This window comes from Amphibalanus amphitrite, unplaced genomic scaffold, assembly GCF_019059575.1.
Source record: "Amphibalanus amphitrite isolate SeventyFive unplaced genomic scaffold, NRLGWU_Aamphi_draft 000232F_arrow, whole genome shotgun sequence".
In the NCBI taxonomy this organism is placed as follows: domain Eukaryota; kingdom Metazoa; phylum Arthropoda; class Thecostraca; order Balanomorpha; family Balanidae; genus Amphibalanus; species Amphibalanus amphitrite.
The window spans coordinates 152,347-178,511 of record NW_024881727.1 but is presented as its reverse complement, the minus strand read 5'-3'; the positions used below and the strand labels follow the sequence as shown (position 1 = coordinate 178,511).

Genomic DNA, 26,165 nt, shown 5'->3' with positions numbered 1-26,165 from the left:
CCCCGAACAGCTTTTGGCCTTCGGCAATCAGCACGACTGTCGGTGTCCCCATGCTGCCTTGATGTGATTGCCGAATGTCGAATACATGAATGCAGAGGAAATATCCAGTGGTGGAAGCGACGGAACGTATGTCAGGCATCCAGACGGAAGGAAGTTAAGGCGGAAAAGGAAAGGTCAACTACGACATCCAGGCGTTATCACTGGCGGTCCAAATTAAATAGAGTGGCTGAGAGTGGCACACCCCCTACCTAACCGATCCGATAGAGTGCCAGCGATCGGTGATACCATTTACTGAAGTCTTATAGCACGAATAATTTCGGCGTCGAATCGATAATAATAATGGACAAATACACGAGACTCCACGTCTGCATACTATGTAAACGACACAAACATAGCAATGTAAGGACTTGAAGTAGGCTATGCAAGTGTAGTGTGTAATGAAAAACGTTGACATGTTCAAATGAAATATAATCTTATGGACCCCACGAAAAACTTCGATACATAAGTTTATTACTGAAATGTATAAGTGGTGCGCTCGTTAAAACACATAATACCATTGTCATCAGTGTTATTCCCGATATAGCATTAAACGGCTCCATGCTTCCCCGAGATTGAGTAACGACGAGTGAGTGTAGAGCTCTTGATTTTAGCACATTTGCAAACTCGAATACCTGAAGATGTACCACCATGGAATGACACCCGGCGGAATGATTTCCTACACCAAAAAGTTTTGCTTTCTAACAGCAAAATATTATTTTTGAAGAGCGAAAACTCACAATGAAATTTAATCACACGTAAAAAAGTGCCATTATGATTTTATATCTCCAAATTCGATCTTGTGCAAAATATACAACGACTGAGCAGAGTGACGAGATTTTCGGACCACAAAGTGGCTAAAACGACCGCTGTGGAGCGTGCTCGATAAGGTCGATTCGTGCGCATGCCCTCCCTCCCCCAAACATACAAACACACTAAGGCACGCACAGCACAGCTCTCGTTTCTGCCCCTATCTCTGCCCGAGCAGCTCCGAACTGTGTACGAGCTATGGACAGGCAACTACAGAAAGTCTCCCCAGTGATCACCACTGAGGGCGCCGCATCTACCCGAACGTTCACACGAGCATGGTATCACAGAGCACAGGACACGTCGTGAGCACCGCGCAGCGCCCGTTCACAGCCACACCGCAAAGTCTGTCGGCCGCTGTTTCGCTGTGTTCGCATCATGCACCACAAGCCGTTTTCGGCGTAACACAGCGTCCAATATGTCACTGCACAATGTCCAGCCATCTGAACGTCCAAAGTTTCAGGTACTGTGGTCAAACCTCACGGATGCCTCAAGACAACGAAACTCGTCATTCGTGACACCACTGTATGATATGGGGCGTTTTTTTCAACTGATGTCGGCGCGAGTCACTGCAGTGCTCAGTGTTCGCACTCGTAGACCGAGAGAGTAGTGAGAACGAAGTAGTGAGACCTACTTCGGTCGTGTAGGATCGGTCATCACCTACCGGCCTGCTGACCAGTGCCCCACAGACCCGCCAGCTCCCTCTCCAGCTGGTAGATCTGAGTCTTGGAGCGACGAATCTCCTCCAGAATTTTGGCCGTGTTGCCCAGATTTCGCGACATCTGAGACCAGACCTGCGGAGAAGAAAACATCGGTATTGTATAATTGTGCACACGGTATTGTAATTGTTCTACTCGTCAAAGCAGAAGGTTAAAGACGGAAATGAAGAAAAGAGACGACTACATCTGTTTTGAATAACACAATGGCCTGAAAGCAAACATGGATGCATACATAACTCAACATTCAGACAGACCAATTCTCTCTCTACGTTGCAAATTGTGACATGTCCGCAGCCTCATCAATTAGTCTGTTTACAACTTCGGTAGAGCGGTCTCTACTGTGGTCGATTGCAGCGAGCGGTGCAGTAGGGGTACCTACTGTAGCAGGTACTTCACCGACCAGCGGCCGTACGGTATATACTGGTCTATGGCCAAACCCGCAGTGGTGTTTCACGCAGACCGGTCGACGGTAGAGCCTCAATTACGTGGAGCCACTTCCACTGATTACATTTGCAGGCTGATAACTGTTCACAGGCCAGGAAATCGGACAGGAACTGAGCTAACTATACGAGACAAGTAACGATACTCCACCAACATTGACATTTCAAGGGCTGTAGAAGAGCAGACAGACTGATAATAAAACCTAAACGTAATTAAACTGAGTGTAGAAACACCATGAGAAAATGTAGAAACACGGCGTTAACTGTACAAAAGCAAGAAGCGAACGGAGAACCAAAGCAGTCTGGCGATTCCTAGCTTCTGCTCTAGCTTGTGTTGTGAAACCAAAACAATTGATGTCGTATATATTCGAATATATCAGTAGACAGATACTGATGACCTAGCGCGACAGTGACAGTGACGGCTGCATAGCGGCACTTCACAAAGTGGGGAGCCACTGTGTCCGGACAAACAGGCAATCAAACTGTCTGTCGCCCGTCCAGGCTCGCATTAAACACGTCTGCATGCAGACACACAGATACACAGCCGTGACACACAGACATACAGCCGTGACATCGTCCTGCTTCGGTCTGTGAGACGGGCAGCTTCGTGGAAAAAAAAATCGAACGGGTCGCTTCAGTCCCTATAGTGAGCAGAGGGACAACAAGCACAGCACACAATATTATTTGTAAATCAAGTGAAGGGTTGGGGAGGATATGGTGAATTACTCTTCAATGGCGCGTCAAATCAGTCAACTGAGTCGGGTATTGTTTACCAATCCTATCGTCCCGGAAGAGTCAAATCAAACACATAGCCAATTAACCGCTGATCCACAAGGAAGCGACATTATCACCGTTCCCGGGCCTGAACACCGCCCGCCAGACTGCACATCAGCTGACTACAAAATAGAAGTATCGTAACTATTCTGTAGCATGTCCCCACTCACTATAATGACCAATAGCCGCCGCACACCGTTGCGTCCAGACAAACGTACACCAATGGTAAGCTAGGCCGTTGTCTATGGCACAGTGAGTGCACAACTTTCACCAAACACAATTAATGTTGGATCGTGGCTTCACGACTAAGTGGTTACGGTGGCACAATAAAGAGCTGGTGTACTCCATTGAACTATTCTATTTGTCGACAGAAAGGGAAGAGCGGGTGGCGGAAGATAACACATCATTGCGATCAATTTGTAAATGGACTAGTTGCAACTGCCCCAAGCTACATATCTGGAGCGGGATTTCCCCACTATGGTCTCTACTTCCCAATGTCAGTTGTGACATGGGTTGTAATGATTCATGGGCTAGTAGTGCTCTAAAACGATACCTAGGCGAATAAATCCAAGACCGGCGTCAAAAAACATCATCCTTTGAGACAGTTTGCAAAAAAAAATGTGATCCGTGGACTGGTTGATTTGGTGGTTAATGATGATGCTTTGATGTTGATGATGATTTCATGGTTGATTTTCACATAAAAAAATCTAAATGATGGAACAAAATCGAACAATACAAATAAATCTAACGCTTACTTACAGCACTCGAGAAAACCAATGTAATATTTGAAGAGTTTACAAGAAAGACAGTGAGGGAGATAGAAGGGCCTTGTCGCACTTTTGAGTGCGATTATCCGCCGTCATGAAAAATAGAACTGAGGTCAGTCTGCGGTCCGGAGGAATTACTGTCCCAACAAAGCACAGTATCGAAGACGATAATGCCCCAGAGAGTGACCAGCCTTATAACTCCGGTCGTAAATGGCTACAGCCCGTATGGTTGCGATATGTATACAATAAAACGAGCGAGGTAAAAGGGAGCCATTGACCCTGCATAAACAGCAAGGTATGGGCACAAGTTTAGGATACCTATGTCGATGCCAACCACGTTGGACCAGAAACTGGTGACGGTCAGGATTTGATGGCGCCTGGTCGCACCAGTCACGGGTGAGGGTGTCATTGGTGGATCCGGTAAGCAGCTCGAATCCCGGCAACGGCTGGGAGGAACTCGTTGAGACGGCTCCACAAGGGTTCCGATGCGGCCTGATAGCAGTAGCAATTTTTACAACGAACTTGGAAGTTTCCGACGTCACTTACGACGTCACAAAATGAAAATAGCTACCACAACTAAGCAGCAGGTGACTTAAACCCTAAAAAAAATGTGGACAGCAGTGGGTATGGGTGGTAAAAAAAAAAACTGATTAGGAAAAGTATAGTTACTCAGGTACATAATTGAAATGCTATTACAATCATCGCAATTATTGCAATACAAACCGAGCATATTCCAATCAAGGCCATAGAAACTACATTCCAATACATTGCTTGCGGTTACCGACAGTAGCGGCGGAACACCTTCAATTAAGGGGGGTGGCACCGCCGACTTTTGGTCCCATTCTTTCCATGCAACGCCCATAGGGCTAATGTTTAAATGCCAAAATCAAAGGGGGGCACGGTGCCCCGGTGCCCTCCCCGTTCCGCCGCCTATGGTTACCGATATCAGTGAAAACATTACATTACTATTAAGACTTCATATACTCATAGCTTTATTGCACGGTTGAATCATACAGCATTGCGAAAAAGTAACGAGCTGATGAATGCAAATTTCAGGCTCCCATGGGGACTTCATCCTTTTAGTCGTCATCCATATTGCACTAGGGCCTCGTTTGCTAGGTATCTGTACTCCAGCGTTACCAATATTATATGTACATGACAAACATTGCAAAGCGTTTGACGCGCACGATCATGCAATACGGAAACGGACGCTTGTATTCTAATGTGCAGGACGTCCTCATTCTCAATGCAACGTTGTAGTTTCTTATGGGTCGATGAAGCAGCGGGCATTCAGCTCGGGGAATCCTAGGAATTACATTCTCCATTTGTCATATGATGGCATACACAATTTTCTACCAATCATGTAATACAGTTGACATGTGCTCTTTGGCCAAGCCATTCAATGTGATGAAAATACAGTGCTACCTTAGGTTTAACCTTCGCCCCAGTGGGGGGGGGGGGGCATATGTTACCACCCTGTCGCGTTTTTCGCGTGTAAATAAAAAAGCGCGGCGCGTAGCGCCGCGCCGCTTAGGGGAAGCTTTTTGTACCTCAATTTTGGACAATGTGTGAAATTTTTGACCCCAGGTCATGTCAGGTCAGGTCACCAGGTCAAGTTAACTGACCAAGCCTAAAAAAAGTTTGCAATCATGTCCAGCCTGCATTGCTTGTCAGAAAGGTTTCAAACTTGGTGGATTGCATGATGTTATGGGCGCCTACAATTTGTATATCTCGGATTTTTCATATCCGTGACCTAAGGTCAGGTCAGTGGCGTGACCTTACCATTATAAGGCAATGGAGAAAAATGAAAATGCCTCTAGATCCGTGTGTACGCATGGGAACAGTCCAAATATTTCAGAATCACAATGATTTAGTCCACTCGTGATGACCAAGGTGTCATTTTTGCTGATAGCCTCTAGACAGGTCATCTGAGGTCACTTGAGGCTACAAACAGTTTTTTTGCCAATAACTCGCGATTGGAAAGAGATAGAACGCTGGGGATGGTCTCATTGTGTTTGTCTTGTTGAGACGCATCGACTGATATGCAACATTACCTTTTCCGGTCAGGTCATGACCTTGACCTGAGGTCAAATTTTCAGGTTGACCTTTCAAGGTCAAATTATAGTTCATTCGACGCGTCTCGGCGAGGGGAACACGATTCTGGCAATAGAAATGCCGTGGCTTTTTGTAGTCAAAAGTTATTGTTGAAAAACACTTTTCGTAAAAACAGCTATTTTTGGAGTTTTTGCCCTCTGGAGGCTAAACCGTTGACCTGAGGTCAATATTGATAATGGCCTTTTCAAAAGAAGAGCTCAAAAGCTATCGTTTGCTGTTCCATGCGTTTTTCTAGCTACCATAGTTCCTGAGATAGCGGCATGTTTTCTGAAAAATATAATGACAATTGGCAAATTTTGACCTTTGATGACCTCTGGTGACCCCAATATTGCTCAAAGGTGAAAAATGACCGAAATACTTTCAAACGTACGCATTGAGAGCTATCGACTGCTTTTTACCGCGTCTTTCTACCCCTCTTAGTTTTTGAGTTAGAGGTGGGTGGTAACATATGCCCCCCACTAGGGCGAAGTTGGCTGAGACCGCCACTGGGGCGCGGGTTAAAATATATTGGAAGCGTTTCATTTCACCATGCAACACGACTACTTCGCACAACCCAAGGCCAGGTAGACCAGGTAGAACGCTCCAGACGAAAAAGTGGGGACAAAAATGAATTTGGTAACCGCAACTTTGGGGGGCCAAACAAACTCAGGTTGCCATGGTAAAGGGACAAATTTGGCATGAGTAAGCATCTTCTAGTAACTCATTTTTCAACGAATTATTTCAGAAAAAAGCAAAAAGACTTCTTGGACCAGTACAAGAATGAATTGCAGTTTCATAAACGATCCGAGTTGTATGAAACTGGCCTAAATAATATCAAAATCAAGTCCTAAACTGAACGGCCCGTGCTGCCATAGGTTACGCCTCTAACGCTCTGGCCCCAAAATCGTCACTGGCTCATCAGCCAATGAGAGTCAAGTATTGACTCACGCTGATTGTTGGGATTACTGCATTTGTTGTTTAGAATGCTCACGGTGCTGGCAACGCTAGCGCAAATGTTCCCACTTTCGTAATGTTGAAAGACCGGAGCGTACCCCCTGGCACAGCCCCTAAAACCCGCCTTGCCCAAGCGACCACGACGTCCCTCACCTCTCTGCTGGCATGCTGATCCACATCTCCGAAGAACTGTCCGGTGAGCTTGCCCAGCTTCCTCTCGAGGGCGCGCACGTCGCCGCGCAAGAGGCGCACGTCACTGCGGAACCCCTCGGCCTCGAGCCGACGCCGACGCTCCAGCTCGTCGTACCGGTTCTTCATGGTGAGTACAGAGTCGCGCATACGCGAGAGGCGCTCCTGAAAGGGAAGGGGCAGGGGGTTAGACACTGGGACAGAATACAGTGTTAGAGACTGATATCATACAGCCGAAGCTAGTCCGACACAAGGGCCGGAACTTTAGATAAGGAGACTGCTGCACATGAAAGGCGAGTTGGATACGGCCACGGGGCGTGGACCGTAAATAAACAGAATGTGATGCCGCTTACCAGTTATGTTTACCCACAACTTCAAACCCTTTCAAGCTACAGAAGCATAAGCCAGCGCACATAAATAGATCACCGTAAGCAGGTCAGTATTAAACACATCAGTGCGCGATCAATCCCTTTCCAATCAGTTTTACGAGAACAGCGCTCGTTGTCACTGTCGGCCCAGTTCCCAAACTATCGGCAGTAATGTAGAGGAAAGTGGCGCACATTCGTGCAAAAAAATGGATAAATCCATATATCTGTTATTTGGTTGGTGCAAGGGTAGAATTGTTGATTGTAGCATGGAAAGGAACTATTGCAGATATTTTTCCTCTCTAAAAGTTTTCCTCTAAAGTTATCGCAACTTTAAAAAATGGCTTTTAACCCTATTAGTGGCAGGGGGGGGGGGGTTGTTTTTATTCACCCCTCAGGTTTTTCGGGAATATCTCCGAAACCGCTGAAGCTACGATGCTGAAATTTTCTGACTTTTCCTAAAACTAAATTGGGCACATTCCCTGAAAATTTCAAGTTCATAACTTTACCAGGGGCGGCTCCAGAGCACTGGGAATTGGGGGTCCTATTCGTGAAGCGAGTCATTTGGGCGAAGATCACGATGCTGCACCAGTTTTACGAACAGTGAATGAAAGGTATCATGTGATAACATATACAAAGTTATTGTGCATCCTCTTTTGACACGTTTTTGCTATAATAGGCGGATCCAGGCGTCCAAAAAGGGGGGTTATTTTTTACCTCCCAACATAGGTGCCCTGACACCGCCTATGCATGACCAATACAATTTTAGTCGTTCTCTCATAAGAAAATTGTAACATAACAAGACCATTGCCACCCTTTTTAGAAACAGTACCAACAAAAACCTTATTTACTATACTTTTTGTGTACCCCCAATCTCAATGATCTGTATCCGCCTATGATTTTTGAAAATGCATATTTTTAGGATCCATGTGAATTCCTGGTTCATTCTCTTTCGATCGGCAAAAGTTGCGTTAAGATTGGTTCAGAAACCTGGCCGTGATAAACAGTCTAAAATGTATCTGCAATTTGCCCGTTTTTACCCCCTCTACCCCCCTATTGACATTTTTTATTTTTTTTAGAAATGTAGATCTCGTTGAGCCAAATCGAATGCCGTTTGAATTTTGAAAATCGGCCGGTTAGATCTCGAGATATCAAGGGGGGTCGTAAACAGCCCCCCCCCCCCTGCCACTAATATGGGGTAGCCAGGAGCCTGCCACTAATAGGGTTAATAATTCTGAACGTTTGCACGAAACAGCCCCAGGTATGGGGCACTTTCGTGCAAGGGTGGGGCACTTCCGTGCACCCTGCAAAGTTCGAGGAATTACCGGGCATTACCAGAAATTTACCAAAAGAAATTGGCAGGGGGCCATTCCACTCGATTCCCTACGCCAGGAATGCATTGCACAACAAATGTAGAAAGAAAAGGCTGGACAACGAGAATGTGCCAACTGCCGGCCATCGACCTGCCTCCTTGACCTCGTCAAGGACGCGTGAATTACTTGTCACGACGTCGCAAGCAGCCGAGACTGAGTCAGGCGAGCGTCATAAGTGAAACCTACTACAGATAAAGTCGTAAATCGCAAAACGAAAAAAATATGTACGAATGTGTCCCTAGCCAGTGCGTGCACGAACCTGCCCCACAACGGTATTTTTAATGTATTTCAAACAATTTTGTTGAAAAATAACACTTTTGTAACAAAACAAGTTTGCAGCAGTTCCGTGAAAAGAGTGAGCTTCTTCGCCGCCAATTTCAAAAAGCTGAACCACATTTCCGAGTCAGGATCACGAAAATGGATGCTATGGAAAAAGTTTGGAAAGTGCGCGAATAATACAACTTTTCGTTTTTATCAAGCATGATCGCAGATACAATGTTGTTTTCTACAGTGAACGAGGGGATACAATGCTAGGAATGTTCTTATAATTTACCTTGAGCATGGACAGCCATTCGTGTTCCCATAAACTGCCATGAACGAATGTGCCCCATGAACGAAAGCGCCCCACTCTCCCCTATAATCCATAATGGCACCAGGCAGTTTCCCCCAGCTGGTTCATGCTCCGAGTACATCCATGGCATGAGCCGCCTATACATCACGTAATGCTGTCGGCGGTTTCCGTCCGAACGGCCCTCCAGGGCTGTGTTAGCGCTGGGGGCGCGCATCAAATGTCTGGGTCAACGGGTGCGGTAGGTAACTATGATCGTGCCAGTGTAAATCCGGGAAATGACCAGGAATGCTGACACTTCCGCACTACGTTCATGTAACGGTAGGGCAGTGAACACAGTTAATTATTTGGAGGCTTCAGGAAATTAGAGGCATGAGTGGGAGGGAACAGGCAAGTGCATCGTGCTAATCCACTCAGGGCAATGGCCTATGTGCGGCTGCTTGTGTAGCGATGTTAAATTCTGCAATGTTGTGGCGCTTCGCGGTGTTTTCCGTAGTGAGGAGTGTGTGGAACCGCTTTGCATGTATGAAGGGAACACACAACTCATTTGCAGCGTCATCAAAACAATCACTCAAATACAGATAACTAGTTAGGGGCCGGGCTCTAAACGCGATGCGAAGGCCATAGCCCATATTTGATCGAAACTTACGGCAGCAGCCAACTAAGGTAAACAGATAGCATGTGCTTTGGGAGGTGCTGAACCGAAGCATTACGCGGTAGTTCTATCCATGCTCATTGCTCTGTCGGTTCGCTCGTAAAATAGAACGTGCTTTGGGAGGATATGAATCGAAGCATTACGCGGTTGTTCTTCCTATGCTGATAGCTTTGTCGATTCGCTCGCAATCATGATGCCTGAGCACGTGATCAGCCACCGATGTAGACATGGTAAGGCTGTCAGGCATGTAAAACCTTTATCGAGGCAAGGAGCATATGTCCATTAGGACAGTCGTTTCAAAGCCATAACTTCAGATGTCTCTACGAAGATTTTGGCATGAGACAATGCATAAATAAGTTGAATCTGAAAGCACCGCACATTCATTTTATCTAGACTTTTACAATGCACGGGCACATGCATAGTGCTGACTGGCTAACGCTACTAAAAGTAGAGCGAATAGAGACTTTCAGCAGCGGCCAGCCAGCGTTGGTTGGGGGCAGCGCCTTGGTAACGCCGATTGCTGGCGGCAGGAAATACGAGGCGTTTATAATGGTGCTCTTTCGCCAGGTGCATTAGGCTGCAACCGTTTACCGCCTTCGATGGCCTGCATCCAGAGTCCAGACCCAATACACAATAACTTTTCGCACGTCAAAGCGAAATGCACAACACCGAACTGACTTCACTATCGTCTTTGCTCTTCATCATCAGGTTATGACACTTTAACGGTGTTTATGACGAAACTAATGGCTTTTTCGACGCAAACAATGCATATTGCATATTCGCACTTTGCTCATCACGTTGTGAGCGGCAAGAGCCCATATGTGATATGACTAGTATGGAGCTTCAGAGCATTATGACCCCAGTAAAAGCTAACGTGAAAATAAACAATCCTAGTTTGATAATTGTGACGCGGTGAAGCAACTAAGTGCTTTTTATTTTGCCTTCCACCTAGTATTCATCTAGAAGTCAGCGGCTTCTGCATGAGGTATCTACATTTATTACAATCTGTTGTTGTTTTGAGTCTACGGTGAAAATGAAATACCGCAAGTGGTACGATTATTAGCGGTAATGACTTGGGAGACACCCAAATAACGTCCTATTCAGTAAATATAAAAAACAAAGCAGTGCAAGCTGAGTACCTACAGCGCATTTCAAGGGGCCACAAACCAAGGGAGACATAAAACATTTAACTATGAATAATGAACATCTACACTCATGCTACAAGTTATCTTTAGGAGAGAAATTTAAAGAGTACAAGTGAAACATAGCGTGCAGGCGCTAGGAAAATAGATGGAAATGTATCAAATATAACAAATTAAGTATTGTCTATTCAACCGGTCGTTCGCGAGGCTCGATGGCCATTGGGAAACATGAATAGAGAAATGCTTCTCTGTACCAGGGCTGCAGAGTCGACGGAATTTCGGTGACTTCGACTCCGGCTTTCAAAAACCAACTCCGACTCCGACATCAGACAGAACTGTCGACTGCGACTCCGACTCCGACTATGACTCCGCAGTTGTCGGATATTCAGCTGACCTTGACCCGGTCGGCTAGGTCACGTGGTTGGTTTGGGGTCGGCCGAGCCGAGGGTCAGGCGGCGAATACAGTTCGAACGGAGCGCTGTGTCTGTGTCCGGCGCGACAGTCCTGCTCTGAATCAGGCCGCATAAAACTACCCACTGAGACCACCTCAGACAAAAGCACTAAAGCATAAAAAATTCCTAAACAATGAATATGAGCATACAAACCGACAGCCCACCCAGCCTGGTAGTGTGACCGCCGGACACCTACCTTGAACTCCTCACGGTCCGTCTCGCGCGCGTCGCGCACCTCCGAAACAAACTTTTCCAGTCGCGTGCACTGCTCACGGTACTGGGCACAGCGCGTGTTGGCGTCCTCCAGCTGATGCTGTGAGCAGAGGGACAAACACATGAGACGGTCGGTCAGTGGTAGTGGTAAGGGAAGAATAATGAATGCTTTACGTGGGCCGTGGTAAGTGGATAATCGTACAGAAACAACGAGCAATTATCGAAAGCAGATTGAACAGCAAACTAAGTCGGTACCCGCAAAAAAAAAACTTATAAAAATAGAGCTAACATCGCAATTCGCAATGTAAGAACTTTTCAAGACACTGTCTACTGAACTGAACTGCAGTCTACTCACGATAACAAGCCACCGTAGAGGCAAACAAAGCCGTTCATTTTACACCGACAGACCCGGTATCCCAGAGTGAGTTGCCCTGTGACTGTTAGGTCTATCGCATCACGTCCCCCTCTCACCATGAGTTCGGTGGCGCGCTGTCGCAGCTTCTGGTAGGCCGTCTGGAAGTTGGCCCGCGCCATGACAGCCACATTGGCGGTGGCCGGCCGGTCGGCCCGGTCCGGTCCGCTCGCGGCGCTCCGTCCCGGTGCCGGCTCCGCCTGCGAGCCGCGCTCGCAGCGCGCCGGCAGCCGCACGCTGAGGTTCTGACAGAGCATCTCTCGCTCGCGCAGCAGCTGGTCTTTCTCGGCCATCCAGGAGCGCTCGCGCTGCTGGTGCTCGCTGTGCATCCGCAGCAGGTCGCGGCTGGCGCTGTACAGCAGCTTCTGCGTCTCGTGCAGTCTGGGGGAGTGTGGGGAAGTAGAAGGTGGGCAGAGGTCAGTGATTGCCTGTGATGGGTTCGCCGATCCTGTCATAGACTACCATACAGACTGCCCGTCGCGGACTCGACCATCAGAGGTGATCAAATATTTCACATCAATCGACCCCCCCCCCCCCGCATGGCAATACGCGATCATACCACAAACGCATATTGATATATGCCATGCACCACTCAAGATGTAGTACAATGTAGCCTTCAGTACAGCTACCCCGTCATCTCCATTGCACGTACTTTGCATTGTAGGCGGCCAGCCGCTGGTCGCGTTTGGCCCGCTCGGCCTGTCTCTCCTCAGCGCTGACTCGGCGATCGTCCAGCAGTGCCTGGCGCTCCTCGCGTGCCAGCCGGGTCCGCTCCTCCAGCTGGGCGCGCACACAGCCTAGCTCCAGCTGCAGGGTGGCCGCGTCCGGTACCGGCTTCGCGTCCAAATCTCCGTCCCCGGCTGTGTTTATAAACGGAGAACGGTATGGACCGTCAGGCATTGGGGACTGAGAACCGTTAGTTAGTGGGTCTGCAGGCAAGCGATGTGACCTAAGCAGGTACAAATAAAGCTGTTGTAAAGCTGATGTAAATTATGGATACAACAGGCAATTCTCTGCACACCGTCATCACTACCAACCAACAACGTTGGTGATATATCATGCATATAGGCGGGTTGCGGAATAAGGAAAGCTCTTAGCTGACCTGGATTAAACTTTGAGGACTTCACATAAAAACCGTTCGTACTTTGTTGAATAATGAAATGTCACTCAATCTCCTTCAAGCTCAAATGTAAACGTCTGCTTTTATTCACATTTCGGGAGGCAGCTCATAAATTCACGATTTTCATTATGCTATTGAGTAGGTAGGTATAACAGCTGTATTCATGGGACAATCAGAATCACAAACTAGCGGCATTGGCAACCAATCACTTGTTCACTCACCCTCCAGCCTGTTTTTGCGGTTGAGCTCCTTGGCGAATTCCTTCAGCTGCGGCGGCAGGTGCTGCCTCACCAGCTTCCCCTCGTCCAGCTCCTTGATGAAGTAGGTGAGACTGGACTCGGTGGTACCGGAGAGCGAGAGCAGCACGTCGATCTTCCGCCGGTCCTCCACCTCCTGGATCTGAGTGCAGACAGGAACGATAGAGATAGTTACTGGTAAGTGGTAGATAAGTCAAACTAAATACTGGAACAGGCAGTGTAGACAGGTAGGTGCCGAACGGCTCTGCTATGAAGACGAGCCACATCTTACGGCGAGTAGGTATCAGCCAGCCAGTACACATCTCATCGGGGCTATGCCGCTACCTACGATGCACAATCACCAAAGCATCCTTTATAACGTCCCATATCAGCCACACCATTCTTGAACCTACCATACCGACATAACCGCGTGGTATGAGTCTCACGCATAACCCGGCGGGCGGAACAGCCACCCACCTTGAGTCTGTCATTCTCCGAGTGCAGTCGGAGCACCTGATCTCTCTCCTGGAAGACGTACACCTGCATATCGCTGATGGCCTGCTGCAGCTGCGAGAGCTCGGTGTCACGAGCTGTCAGCTGCTCCTGCAGCTCGTGGGCGTCCTCCACTGCCGCGCGGTACCTGTGTGACGGGGGCAGAGCGGGGCGAGAGACGCGGGTGAGTGGCAGACATGGCGATCAGGTGTTAGAGCATGGTTTGTCCAAAATTAAGGCATGTTTGAAACATTTGTTTTGCTGTTTGTAGATACTAGATAGTGAGTATTGTATGTTTTTAGAAAGTAGGCGTTGTTGTTTTTCACATCAAGTAAGTTTCGAGTTCATTTCATCGCCAAAAAGCATCGGATATGCTGCAGGCAGACGTTCTTTTTTTTTGTGTCGAATCTATCGATATCGGTCAAGCGTAATAATCCATATCGGTCTTTCTTTCACCACTAGCATTCTTCCCACCCCTGGGTCAGAGTTTAGACCTCTCCCAATCAGCGGCGACTCCCGCGATCCGGCACCACTCACTGGTCCAGGCGGTCGGTCAGCCCCTCCAGCCGGCGCTGAAACTGATCCGTCTTGGCACGGTAGTACTCCAGCAGGTCGTCGGAGGGCGGCAGCTGCTGGATCAGCTTCTGGACGTCCCCCTGCGCCAGGGACAGCGCAGCGCCCGCCTCGGCCGGCAGAGGACTCAGCGAGCAATGGCGATGGCGCGGGGTCGGACCCCGGCGACGAGACATTATTTGTGACTGAATGGGGTGGCAGTGGCTCGTTACTCTAAATAACCTGTGAAAATACAGATCATCTCAGAAAATGCATCTTCACTCTTCATGCAGCATGAATTACATAGGATAGGATAGGATTGGGATATGATTCAGCCCCTCATTCTCATCACAGAAACTTGGCATGGGAAATTTAATGTAACATGGAGCATCCATGTCCTATAGAAAAAAAAACACCTAAAAAGGCAAGAGGCAAGGCTGAGCACCAGTAATCTTACTGACTGTGTCTGAAGCCATGCAAACCTTTATTGAACACCTGCAGGTCAATGCTGTCAAAAAATACAAAATTGGCATTGGTACCTGAACTGTGCAACTATGTGAGCTTCATCATCCATAATATGGCACCTGCAAGGACCTATCAACATTAATTGTTTCAAAAGAAAGCAAATAATCTTTCTGTTGCTGGCTACACTGAGCTAAAAAATGTGAAAATGTAAAAAAAGTTTTCAGTTTCTGGCTACAAGGTAAAAAATAGTAAATGCTAATATATTACAGAAAAAAGTTAACCTTTAGTAATATATAATTACGAGTAATGACACTTGAGATGGCCTGTCCTATTTAACTGACTTCAAATGGCTGTGGCTGCTCCCACCAACTGGCAACTACAGACCATCCCCATTAGGAGTTTCAAATATCAAGCATCTGAGCAACTCGAACCCTGAACCAAGGCTCTCAACTACCACCGGGAGTCAAATGCTCTACCAAGCTTTTTTTGGGGGTAAGGCCCTTTCGGTCTGATGAGACCATTTCAGAGCTGTAAGGATGATAGGAATTAGGAAAAAACAGTCTAGGCAGATACCCTAGAGAGTTGCAGGGGCTGAGCTCGTCCGAATGGTCAATGGACAGGCCGACCGACCAGCCATCCAAGCACTCTCTCAGTCGGGGAAACTATGGTAAAATCTGCTATTTTTAGCAGTCTGCTATTTTTAACAGAAATCTGCCAAAAATGAGTACGCATGTGACGTCATCGTACCCAAATATAGCAGATTTGGGTACGGCCCCATACAAAAGCAGATCTGCACCCTAATTGAAGCAAATGCGCATCAAATGCCTGGCAGATTCATGACTAGAATAGTGCTGAGAATGTCCTCTGATATTTTCATTCAGATCAGACTATTTTCAAATAATGAATTTGAAAATAGTCGGATCTGAACAAAAATAGCAGAGATCACTCTCAGCACTATTCTCATCATGAATCTGCCAGGCATTTGATGCGCATTTGCTTCAATTAGGGTGTAGATCTGCTTTCGTATGGGGCTGTAACCAAACCTGCTATATTTGGGTACGATGACGTCACATGCATACCCATTTTTGGCAGATTTCTGTCAAAAATAGCAGATTTTGCCATAGTTTCCCCGACTGCTCTGCACCTGGCTACAGCCTACAGGGTGCGCTCCCTCAGGAGCAGTGGTGCCGCTCCAAGGGAGCAGCCAGCACGAGATAAGGGTGCCTGTCCAGTGTCCAGCACAGAGTGGGGGTTGCGGAGCAGCAGAGTGGAGAAGGATTTCAGTACCTATCCTTAATCCTAGGATGGAAGCAATGGAAGCGACGATTGAATGGATGGAAGGAACCAGTCGGGGAAACTATGGTAAAATCTGCTATTTTTAGCAGTCTGCTATTTTTAGCAGAAATCTGCTAAACATGGGTACGCATGTGACGTCATCGTACCCAAATATAGCAGATTTGGGTACGGCCCCATACAAAAGCAGATCTGCACCCTAATTGAAGCAAATGCGCATCCAATGCATGGCAGATTCATGATTAGAATAGTGCTGAGAATGTCCTCTGATATTTTTGTTCAGATCCGACTATTTTCAAATAATGAATTTGAAAATAGACGGATCTGAACAAAAATAGCAGAGATCACTCTCAGCACTATTCTCATCATGAATCTGCCAGGCATTTGATGCGCATTTGCTTCTATTAGGATGCAGATCTGCTTTTGTATGGGGCCGTACCCAAATCTGCTATATTTGGGTACGATGACGTCACATGCGTACCCATTTTTAGCAGATTTCTGCTAAAAATAGCAGACTGCTAAAAATAGCAGATTTTACCATAGTTTCCCCGACTGGAACGGAACAGAGATACCTACCGAGATTTGAGACGGCCGGTTTATATATAGCCTTGGGGATAGCCCGGGCTGTAGCTAAATTTGCTTTACAAAGCAAATGATAGTTTTTATTCGTATCATCTCGACTTGTTTGAATCACTTATACAATCAGTGATTCATTAAGATGGATAAACAAGGAAAATGCAAAAAAAAATATCCGAAGGAAATACCATACCGTATCAAACGTAATACCGCATCGTCACGCCGTATTTGTTGGCTGAATTCGTAGTTCAATTTGTTGAAATATCAATAACAATTTCAATTTCAAAATAATCCGCGCATCAAGGATGAGGGCTAAGTACTCTAAGCAAAACATCACAGGCAGTATAAAGCTTGAAAAATAGTAAACTGACGTCATAAGTAATACTCAAGGGATGAGCTAAGACTTTCAGTCAATTGAAACTGATATAAATGAAACTTAAGTTTTTTTGAAAATTCACGCTAAAAACCACGAAGTTAATGTAAGGAGTCGAAAAGTAAAAGGTAAAACTGCCAGTTCTTTACTATTAGTAGTTTAATGACGTCAGAATAAGAACAAATATTTTTTGGAAAAGAACAAATATAGAGATGGGCGAATACCGACTGAAATGCTTTCCTACGAGTACAGAGTACTGGAGGAGATAAAGCAACGAAAAGAACAAACAAAACGCCAAGATAATCAAAGTATATTTTGTGTAGAATAAACAGAAAAGAGAAGCCTTTAAAAGGCATTCAAATGCTATATGAGAAAAATATTTGAGAGCAGGATCACTCATCAAATATTCGGTAAATTTGGTGACTGAAGGACTGACCATCTCTTTTGAACGCGCCTCCCGTGCATCCGCGCCGCCGTGAGGGTTAGGGTGCTTTCCCGGCGAAAAAAGAGGTAGGTGATCTTTGCAGGCATTCCATTTGATCAAGCAGTACGAATGGAATTGTCTTTTGCTATTATTTCTTACGTGCTGAAGAACTGTTCAACGTTATTAAACGTTTGATGTCGGGTCGACGTTTCTGGCGCACCAACCACGTTGAGGCGGTTGCCGGCAGGTGTGCCTCGCTTTGCTTTTGCAATAGTACTCTAATGCCATGCAGCCGACACCCATCGCCAAGCATGAGTCACGGCCTAGGGAATGTCTGCTAATGGGCACCGATGACGACTGTAGTCCGGGCGCCCAAAAACCCCAATTCATCATCATCATCATCGCATGTCTGCTAATAATGTAGGACGCCGGTGAAAACAGGGCGCCGCAGGGCATATTAGTCACATGTTATTTGGAACTGCTCCCCCTCTGGGCCTTCTACATTCCAAACTTCACGTGTAAATTTCACGAACCTTGATCAAATTGCCCCAGGCGCCCTGTTTTTGTCCATAATGTAATTAGAGATATTTGGGTAAATATTTACATAAGGTCCGATTGACTGTTCAAGCATAAATTTTGCATATTCTTACATTATTTGACATTCTGAATCCAGATATCATGCTTACGTGCGGCGGAAAAATAAAAAAACACAAAAATAACAACCTGTTACACCCCTTCATAACACGATACATACCCACGTGCACGCACCGACGACGCGAATGAATGCGACGAGGGAAAAACGCCGCCGTTTCAGCGCTGCCATATGAAGCTTTTTGCTGCCATTTTCGGGGAAATGTTGGGAACCGGGGTTTATGGGTGGGGAGGGAATCAAATACGATAATCAATGAAAGTGACGTCAAAATAACAAAAGACGAAAAAAATGGTAAAAATCATAAATTAACCTAACCTAACCTAACCTAACCTAACCTAACCTAACCTACTGATTTTTGCCTACTGGGGATAGGGAAAAAGTTACTTGCAGGAATAGATTGCAGGCAAGAGTAAATCAAATATTTTTAGGTTAAGTGGTCATGCATCAGGCTTCAGGCCTTCGGCCTGAAGCCAGATACATAACCACTTAACCTAAAAATATTTGATTTACTCTTGCCTGTAATCTCTCCTAAGGCATCGCCTTCGGCACTGCACTGCTCCGCCACGAGTATTATTATGACGTCACTTTCGTAACAAAATCGAATAGCGTAATGTTTTCACTCAACCTCGGAGTTTATTCATTCGATCCTTTCCACGTGGTGCAAATACCGATATTTGTAAGCTTGCATGTTGTATAACGTTTGCCAGATGACGGGGAACCATTGTTCGAATTAAACAAATTTCAGTATCTATGTGCATTAAAAAATAGCTGCTAACTGCAATGTTTTAATGGATGGGTGGACTTACACAGCGAGACCCCCATGTAAAGCAGAGTTTGTTGTGTAGACCCTGACCCCTACCATCTGATCACAATATGCTGGGTAACAGGAGCATTTATATGCCAAAGTTAAATATGCCCTTAGAAGACGGGCATGGCTCAACTGAATTCAGTTGGCTGCAGCTGCTCCCACCAACCGAAGACCATCCCTGACTGGGGTCAAATGCTGAGTGAAGTGTAGGTGTGAGCCTTTTTGAGGATTTAAATTGCTGTGTGTCCTTATGACTACTAAAATTTCAATTTGGCCAGACTAAACAATGGCAAGCATGAGAAGATCTTGTTAGTGTAGTGTGCTGCTTATTTCATTTGGTGTTCTGTGGGCCCTAACATGGTACCATGGTGAATTACCTACTTTGCAGGCATAGGTATTAGGTATCATTGTCCAAGAAAAGGACACAACAGAGTTATCCAGGGAACAGTTTTTTTATTGTAGTTTTGTTAGGCATAAAAAGTGCACATACTACTTTTCTAGTTAAAACTAGTCCTTATTAAGTGTTGGCTGGCACAGACTTCTACTTGAAATGGTGTGTGCTGGTGTGAATTTATCTCCTCAGGATTTAGTTCTGCATTTCCACTGAACCAGTGCCATTGAAGATTCCACTGAAACAACAATAAACTGGCTGCCACTTCATGGTAGCCAAGTGAAGTTGTTTGGGCTTAGCCAGGTGTGGGAGGGGAACGGAAGGGCTGGGAGTGGGGGAGGAGGGGGGGGGGGCTAACCAGGGCCAGGTGGGCAGTAGATGATTGTGTGGACCAGGTGCTCTGCCTGCCACCTGCTGCTGGAACAAAGCCTTTCTGTTGCTTGGTTTCACTTGAGTCAGTTTAATGCATTGAGTCATTTCACTGCTTCTGTTTTAGTACTTTCATTTAATTATAATATTAATCACATACTTATCTTTGCAAAATTAAATATGCACTCAAATAGTTAACTGTAGCCAGCTTTTCATCTGTCCAAGCTATTTAAAAATAATAGACTCGTTACTCAATAAATTAATGGCATGTGAAATCCTATCCCCCACTGTATTCTCCCTCGCCCACATGCAACCACACGTACTGACTGAATGGTGTGATGCTAAACCATCTGTTTATCTCACCGGCAGCTGGCATCATGAACCGTGACAAGCTCGCCAAGCTGTCGGAGCAGGTGCGTGTCGGTGGGAAGGGAGTGCCACGCAGGAAGCGCAAGGTCGTCCACAAGACTGCCAACACTGATGACAGGAAGTTGCAAAACTCGTTGAAGAAGCTGCCTGTCAGCAACATCCCCGGCATTGAGGAGGTGAGTGCAGTGGGACCGTCATTATTTTATCAATGATGCATATGTTTGTGAGCGTTTTTAGTTATGGTACATAGCGTAAATGACTCTGTTTGGTGACACATTTGCCGGTAAATTTGCGTATCGTGTGTATTTGGTACGGTGCTGACGTACCGTAAAGTGGGGCTATTTGAGACAGTGGGGCTATTTGAGACAGTAAGGTAGTGGTTTAGTAAAACCGCTGTAAAATGAAAACCGTTTGATATTTTTTCGTCATTTTTGCTTAGGCTGATGTGGAATTGAACAGTGAATGACCTGAATAACATTTTTGAAAATTTCGAAAAGTTTTGAAAGAAATTTGACATAGAATACGAAATACAGAAAAACGCACAATTTAAGTTGCTCGAAAAGGACCCCTACCTGCAGCTTAACATGGTTGAAGTTTTGACAGCTTCGCTACTGGATCTATCGTTACTAGCGTTTTACTTATAGGCTAAGCACATTTTTCATGAAAATATTATGCATTGTTAACGTTACTGCCGCTTGCGTAACTCATTGTCTCAGAATCCCGATGATGCCCACCTGGTCAAACCTCAACTGATATGCCTAATAACTACTGATAATGGTGATGCCATTGCACCCGAGAAGACTTATCACCATCTACTTGAAGTGCATCGAACGTTCGACATGAGCAACACCGCTGAATCGGTCGTGGTCATAAACGTGCAGTGGGTTCATGTTGGGTACTTTTAGCAGCAAGCAATATTTACATGTTCGTAGTATAACATAATGACCCTTTAGCTGGTGACCAAACTAGTTATTCTGATGAATATGTGCTTAAAATGTGCTTCATCAGTCACTGACTTAGTGACAATCAACACATGTCTGCCTTGGTTGACCAGAAACACCAATGAAGATTACTTAACACAAAAACGTCCTGTTAGGTGAGCCTATGCAAGTAGGTACTTGATGTGGTAGGGTAACCGGCCAATTGATACAGCGTGCAGCGATCGAGGAAAATCGGCATAAAATCAAAACCGCTTAACATTTTTCTGTTATTTCTTCGCACGAAGATGTGCAATTGAACAAGGAATCATGCAGACCATTCACTTAAATGTTTTGGGAAAGATTTTAGCTCGTTTGATTCATTGCAGTGTGCTTCATAAGGTAGCGAGCCTGTCTCAAATAGCCCCACCGACTCTCAGTATATCTATTTTCACGCCACCAGGGTTATATACGAAAACTTTCTTTCAAAATTTTACTGTCGTTGACTTTGAAATGGTCCTTAATGATCATCCTGTCATTTTGAAAGTTTAGGGTCACATCATATTATGATAGCCTTAGCATATAGTGATGCAATTTTATAACCTACCGAAATGAAGCATCCTACGAAAAAGGAAAAGATCGAATACAAAGGAAATATAACTGTCTTTGCAAAAATAATTTTTGCCAGAACGATCAAAATTTAATTTCCAATCGCATGGCGTTTAAAAAATTATTTCTAGCGTGACCAATTTTCTTCAATTTCTTCGTAACTAAAACTGTCTCAAATAGCCCCACCCTATGGGGCTATTTGAGACAGGCTTTAACCCGCGCCCGGCTGGGGGTCCTGGATTTCCACGCCCTGCTGGGGGGGGGGGGGTGTTTGAACACCCCCCCCCCCCTTGTAACTCGGCTCCTGGGCCACGTAGCGATACGCGGAAAGCGGCGTTCGAAAGAGCGTCAAAAATAATGACGAAATCACTTCGGTCAATTTTTTGTTCAGGTCAAAGGTCAGGTCACCAGAGGTCATTGAAGGCAAAATTTCGCCGATTTCCAGGTAAAATGTCGAAAATTTCCAAGAAGCCAACGCATAACTCGGGAACCAATAGAGCTACAGCGCCGCGGAAAAGCGCATTCGATAGCCCTATTAACGCCCTTTCTGAGTAATTCTCTCAGATTTGACCTAACGTCAACGGTTTTGCCTGCAGGGGGCAAAAACTGCAAAAATAGCCGATTTTTTCGGAAACAGTTATTCTGCAATAACTTTTGACCCAAGCCTTGTACGAGCTTACTTTTACCGGCATCGTGTTCCTCTCGTCAAGACGCATCGAATGAACTATAATTTGACCTTGAAAGGTCAACTTGAAAATTTGACCTCAGGTCAAGGTCATGACCTGACCGGAAAGGGTCATGTTGCATATCAGTCGATCCGTATCGTCGAGCTGAACACATCTAAGGCGTTTTCATCGCTCTAGCATGCCTCTATCAAAAGTTATTTGCGAAAAACTGCTAGATACCATTCGTGACCTAAGATGACCTCAGGGCATAAACAAGGGTCACGGACCCCATTTTCATGGTCAGTGTGTCTAAACCACTTGTAATTCGGTGTTTGGGAGTGTTTATAATGTCTTTCGTCCAAAAGAGGCGCATTTCAATTTTCTCCCATTGACTTATAATGGGGAGGTCGCAAAATTGACCTGACCTTAGGTCATCGATATCAAAATTCTGAGATATACATTTTGTACATGCTATTGCTCTTAGCAATCGCTGAAAGTTTCAAAGCGATCGGTCACTCGGTGTAGCTATGACAGACATTGAAACTTTTTATGAGGTGAGGTCACTTCAAGTGACCTGGTGACCTGACCTTGAATGACCTTGGTCTGAAATTTTCACAACATGTGTAGAATTGATGTATGATAAGGTGTACCAAAAACGGCGGCGCTCCGCGCCGCCGTTTTTGAGATATTCGCGAAAAACCACAAGGGGGGGGTGTTCAAACACCCCCCCCCCAGCAGGGCGCGGGTTAACTAACAAAATATCCTTAATTATTATCATTAGCTGAAGCAAAATGCACCTATATGAAAGAGCTCACAGGGAACTACATTTTTGCAATTTACATGCTATACGAAATATGAACCGCCTTAAAGAGAGAGGCTAAAAACTGTAAAATCCGTTTCAAATAGCCCCACTTTACGGTACCATTATTTCCGTCGAGTACCGGCAGCCTGGCCGAATTAAGCATGCGTTAAATATGTAATTATGTCCTTCAGGTGAACATGATCAAGGACGACAGCTCGGTGATCCACTTCAACAACCCGAAGGTGCAGGCGTCGCTGCAGTCCAACACGTTCGCCATCTCGGGTCACGCCGAGCACAAGCAGATCACGGACATGCTGCCGACGATCCTGAACCAGCTCGGCTCCGAGAGCATTACCCACCTGAAGCGGTTGGCATCCTCCGTTCAGGCGACCGGTGAGTGATCGTTAGAAATGGTCCGCTTCCGGCGAAAGGTCGCGTTTTTTAAGGGGGGTGGGGGGCTTGTAAAATGGGTAACTAAGCATTAGTAGGCATAAATGTGCCGCTTGCTTATTTTGAATGATCCATGTTTCGTACAGTTTGTGGTCTACTGTTCATCGTGTGCTCACGCGCGGGATTACCTCCTGCGTCATCTTTACTGAAATAGCTTTCATTGGTTGCGATTGGAATGATTCGAAACATTGTTCCGTACAAGGAAGGAACCCATTAACCACATTCACTGTTTGCAGACATGTGGGTTGTTTACTCTGCACCTAGCGAATTGGTGATACTTGTGAATAGTTCGTGAGTTGCGAGTGTCTAACTCTGCCCATTCTCGGCAGGTGGCGCTGGCGGCGAGGGCGCCGGCGACGATGACGAGGAGGTGCCCGACCTTGTGGAGAACTTCGACGAGGCGAGCAAAGCCGAGGGTCCGACGGCGCCGGCCGCCGACGAGCCCGCCGCCCCGACCCCCGCCGGCGACCAGGCGGCCGACGCGCCGGCCGCCGCCGCGTCAGACGCCACCCCCGCCGCCGACAGCAAGAAGGACGACTAGTGCGCCGACCGCCGCGACGGCTGTAAATAAACTCCGCGTGCCGTGCCGTGCCGTGCCGTGCCGTGCCGTGCCGTGCCGTGCCGTGCCGAGAGAGACTACTGTGTGCGTGCCGAAGACTAACCGCGTGTGGTGCGCGGCGCGGCGGCCCGCGCGAACGGCCGCCCCCGCCGCCGCCCGAGTCGTGCTGCCCGACCGCCGGCCGGCCGGCCGGCCAGCCGCTTTGAGAAGAGGTTCATTGCCGACGGTCGTACCCCTGCGCTGTTCTTTTTTATGATGTCCCGCCAGGGATGCAGTGGAATCTTTACAGTCCAAACAAACATTTTGTACAGTTTGTCATGGGTCGACCGAATAAATATCATCGCCGATTCCCGAGCTGGTCTCGTTTACGCCGTGCGCCGCGGCTGGTCTTCGGCACGCGGGGAAACCACCGAACGGGCATAATACAAGCTGACGCGTTTATATGACAGCTTTGGTGAGAAGGTGCCGAATTCGATCGGATATTGTTTACTACTTGGACCGGTTAAGTTGAAGTGGTCTGCGAGTGCAGAGACCGTTCCTACGGTTCCGGTTCCTAACATATTTGCCGATCGCTGGAGAGCAGTCTGTCGTTAGGTGACATCAATCTTGTGCTGATTGTCTAGTCATCCAGGCGAGATAAAGCACAGCTCCGTTGTGAGGAGTCACGAGTCCTTGGTCGATACAGTGCGAACTTTGTCCCGACCAGCATACCAGAAACACGCGGATTCATCACTCGTGTTCCGCCGACGGGATTTGTGGTCAAAACCTCAAAACGCTAATATGCGGATTCATCACTCGTGTTCCGCCGACGGGATTTGTGGTCAAAACCTCAAAACGCTAATATTGCGTTGCAATGTAGGTATAAGGTGGAATGGGTCGTTTGGCATTTGCGTTCCTGATGGCGCATCAGTATTTGAGTCACAATAGCGTGCGCAGTAGCGTCCATGAGAAACACTAGGGGGCGACCCAATTGACCTTGACGTCTACAGAGCCGTCTGTGGGTTGGTTTATACACCAAAGCTTCAGTTAGAGGCCGTGGGAGGGCGGTAGCGCGAGGGCTTCGCCTGCTGTCTGGACGAACAATGCCACATCGGTCGTGGTGTGCGTGTCAAACGGATCAGACGAATTAACGGAAGGTGGTGCAGTATAACTCAAATCTGACATGACTGCCACGCCACATCAACAAATTTTCTCACGAGTCGATCGTGGCCCGTTTAGTCCTCGGGTGTCACGAAACTGGGTCAGTGCCATTTGCCAGTCGTGATAAGATACAATGCTGCTTAGCTAGCTGGATTTACCAAAGGCAGCAACGATTTATTTTACTCTCCGACCGGACACAGGGGTGCCGTAGATAAATGCACAGGATCCCACGTCCTTCACGTGACTGGGGACTCGACATCGAAAAAAAAAAAACAAGACCTTTAATCGAGATCTGCGCGTTTCACAGGTAAAACGATGTTACATCTGAAACTGAAACGTCTATCGACGAGAACTACGCACCCAGCACAAGGCAGGGCACTCGGCACCACACTTTTACGAAGATTCAATAACACACCGCTAGGTGGCAGAAGCGCAGCTTTTGGACCGCATGCAGGTGGCACTTGTCAGTGCTTCACTCAATATACCCTGGTCAGTGCAGCCAGCTGTCCTGTTTGGACAGGTGGTCCCACTGATTCTGCTGCCTAGTGCCTACCCAGTCATAGGCCTGAGACTTGAAAGTTACAGACAGGAAACCGCTGCCACACACCCATCCGTGCTTCTATCCTCAGGATACTGAAATCCTTCTCCTCCAAGCCGCAACCCCCTTCCGGGCTGGACAGGCAACTTTATCTCATGCGGGCTGCTCCCTTGGAGCGGCACCGCTGCTCCTGAGGGAGCGCACCCCGTAGCCGGGTGCAGTGAGTGCCTTGGGGCTGGGTGGCCTGTCCTCTGGACGGGCTCAGCCCCGGCGACTCACTAGGGTGCCTGCCCAGACCAATGTCTCCCCCTAATTCCTATCATCCTTCCGGCTCTGCAATGGTCTTGTCGACCAAAAGGGCCTAACCCAACAAAACAAACAAAACAAAACCGCTGCTGTGGGCTT

At 46.9% G+C, this 26,165-nt stretch overlaps 2 protein-coding genes across 7 annotated transcripts; one reads left to right on the top strand and one right to left on the bottom strand.

Annotated features, from left to right (window-relative positions):
* Window positions 1–493: 493 nt before the first annotated feature.
* LOC122385799 (coiled-coil domain-containing protein 77-like) lies at window positions 494–17,068 on the bottom strand. 3 transcript variants are annotated; one of them, XM_043374331.1, is made up of 9 exons: window positions 16,888–17,068; window positions 14,346–14,603; window positions 13,794–13,956; window positions 13,302–13,479; window positions 12,613–12,820; window positions 12,020–12,341; window positions 11,532–11,648; window positions 6,745–6,945; window positions 494–1,637 (listed from the first exon to the last, which is right to left on the bottom strand). In XM_043374331.1, exons 2-9 carry the CDS (start codon window positions 14,555–14,557, stop codon window positions 1,500–1,502), a joined length of 1,539 nt encoding a protein of 512 aa, XP_043230266.1. In that variant the 5' UTR covers window positions 14,558–14,603; window positions 16,888–17,068; the 3' UTR covers window positions 494–1,499. The 3 variants fall into 3 exon arrangements, with proteins under 3 accessions (XP_043230266.1, XP_043230264.1, XP_043230265.1); XM_043374329.1 differs by having other exon boundaries at window positions 16,695–16,958; XM_043374330.1 differs by lacking the exon at window positions 16,888–17,068 and adding an exon at window positions 14,900–15,090.
* Window positions 17,069–17,308: 240 nt separating this feature from the next.
* Window positions 17,309–24,523, top strand: LOC122385800 (transcription factor BTF3 homolog 4-like). Of its 4 annotated transcripts, none has more exons than XM_043374334.1 (5): window positions 17,438–17,577; window positions 20,081–20,256; window positions 23,265–23,466; window positions 23,853–24,100; window positions 24,136–24,523. In XM_043374334.1, exons 2-4 carry the CDS (start codon window positions 20,089–20,091, stop codon window positions 24,062–24,064), a joined length of 582 nt encoding a protein of 193 aa, XP_043230269.1. In that variant the 5' UTR covers window positions 17,438–17,577; window positions 20,081–20,088; the 3' UTR covers window positions 24,065–24,100; window positions 24,136–24,523. The 4 variants fall into 4 exon arrangements, with proteins under 4 accessions (XP_043230267.1, XP_043230269.1, XP_043230268.1 ...); XM_043374333.1 differs by having other exon boundaries at window positions 24,131–24,523; XM_043374332.1 differs by having other exon boundaries at window positions 17,309–17,581; window positions 23,853–24,523.
* Window positions 24,524–26,165: the final 1,642 nt, after the last annotated feature.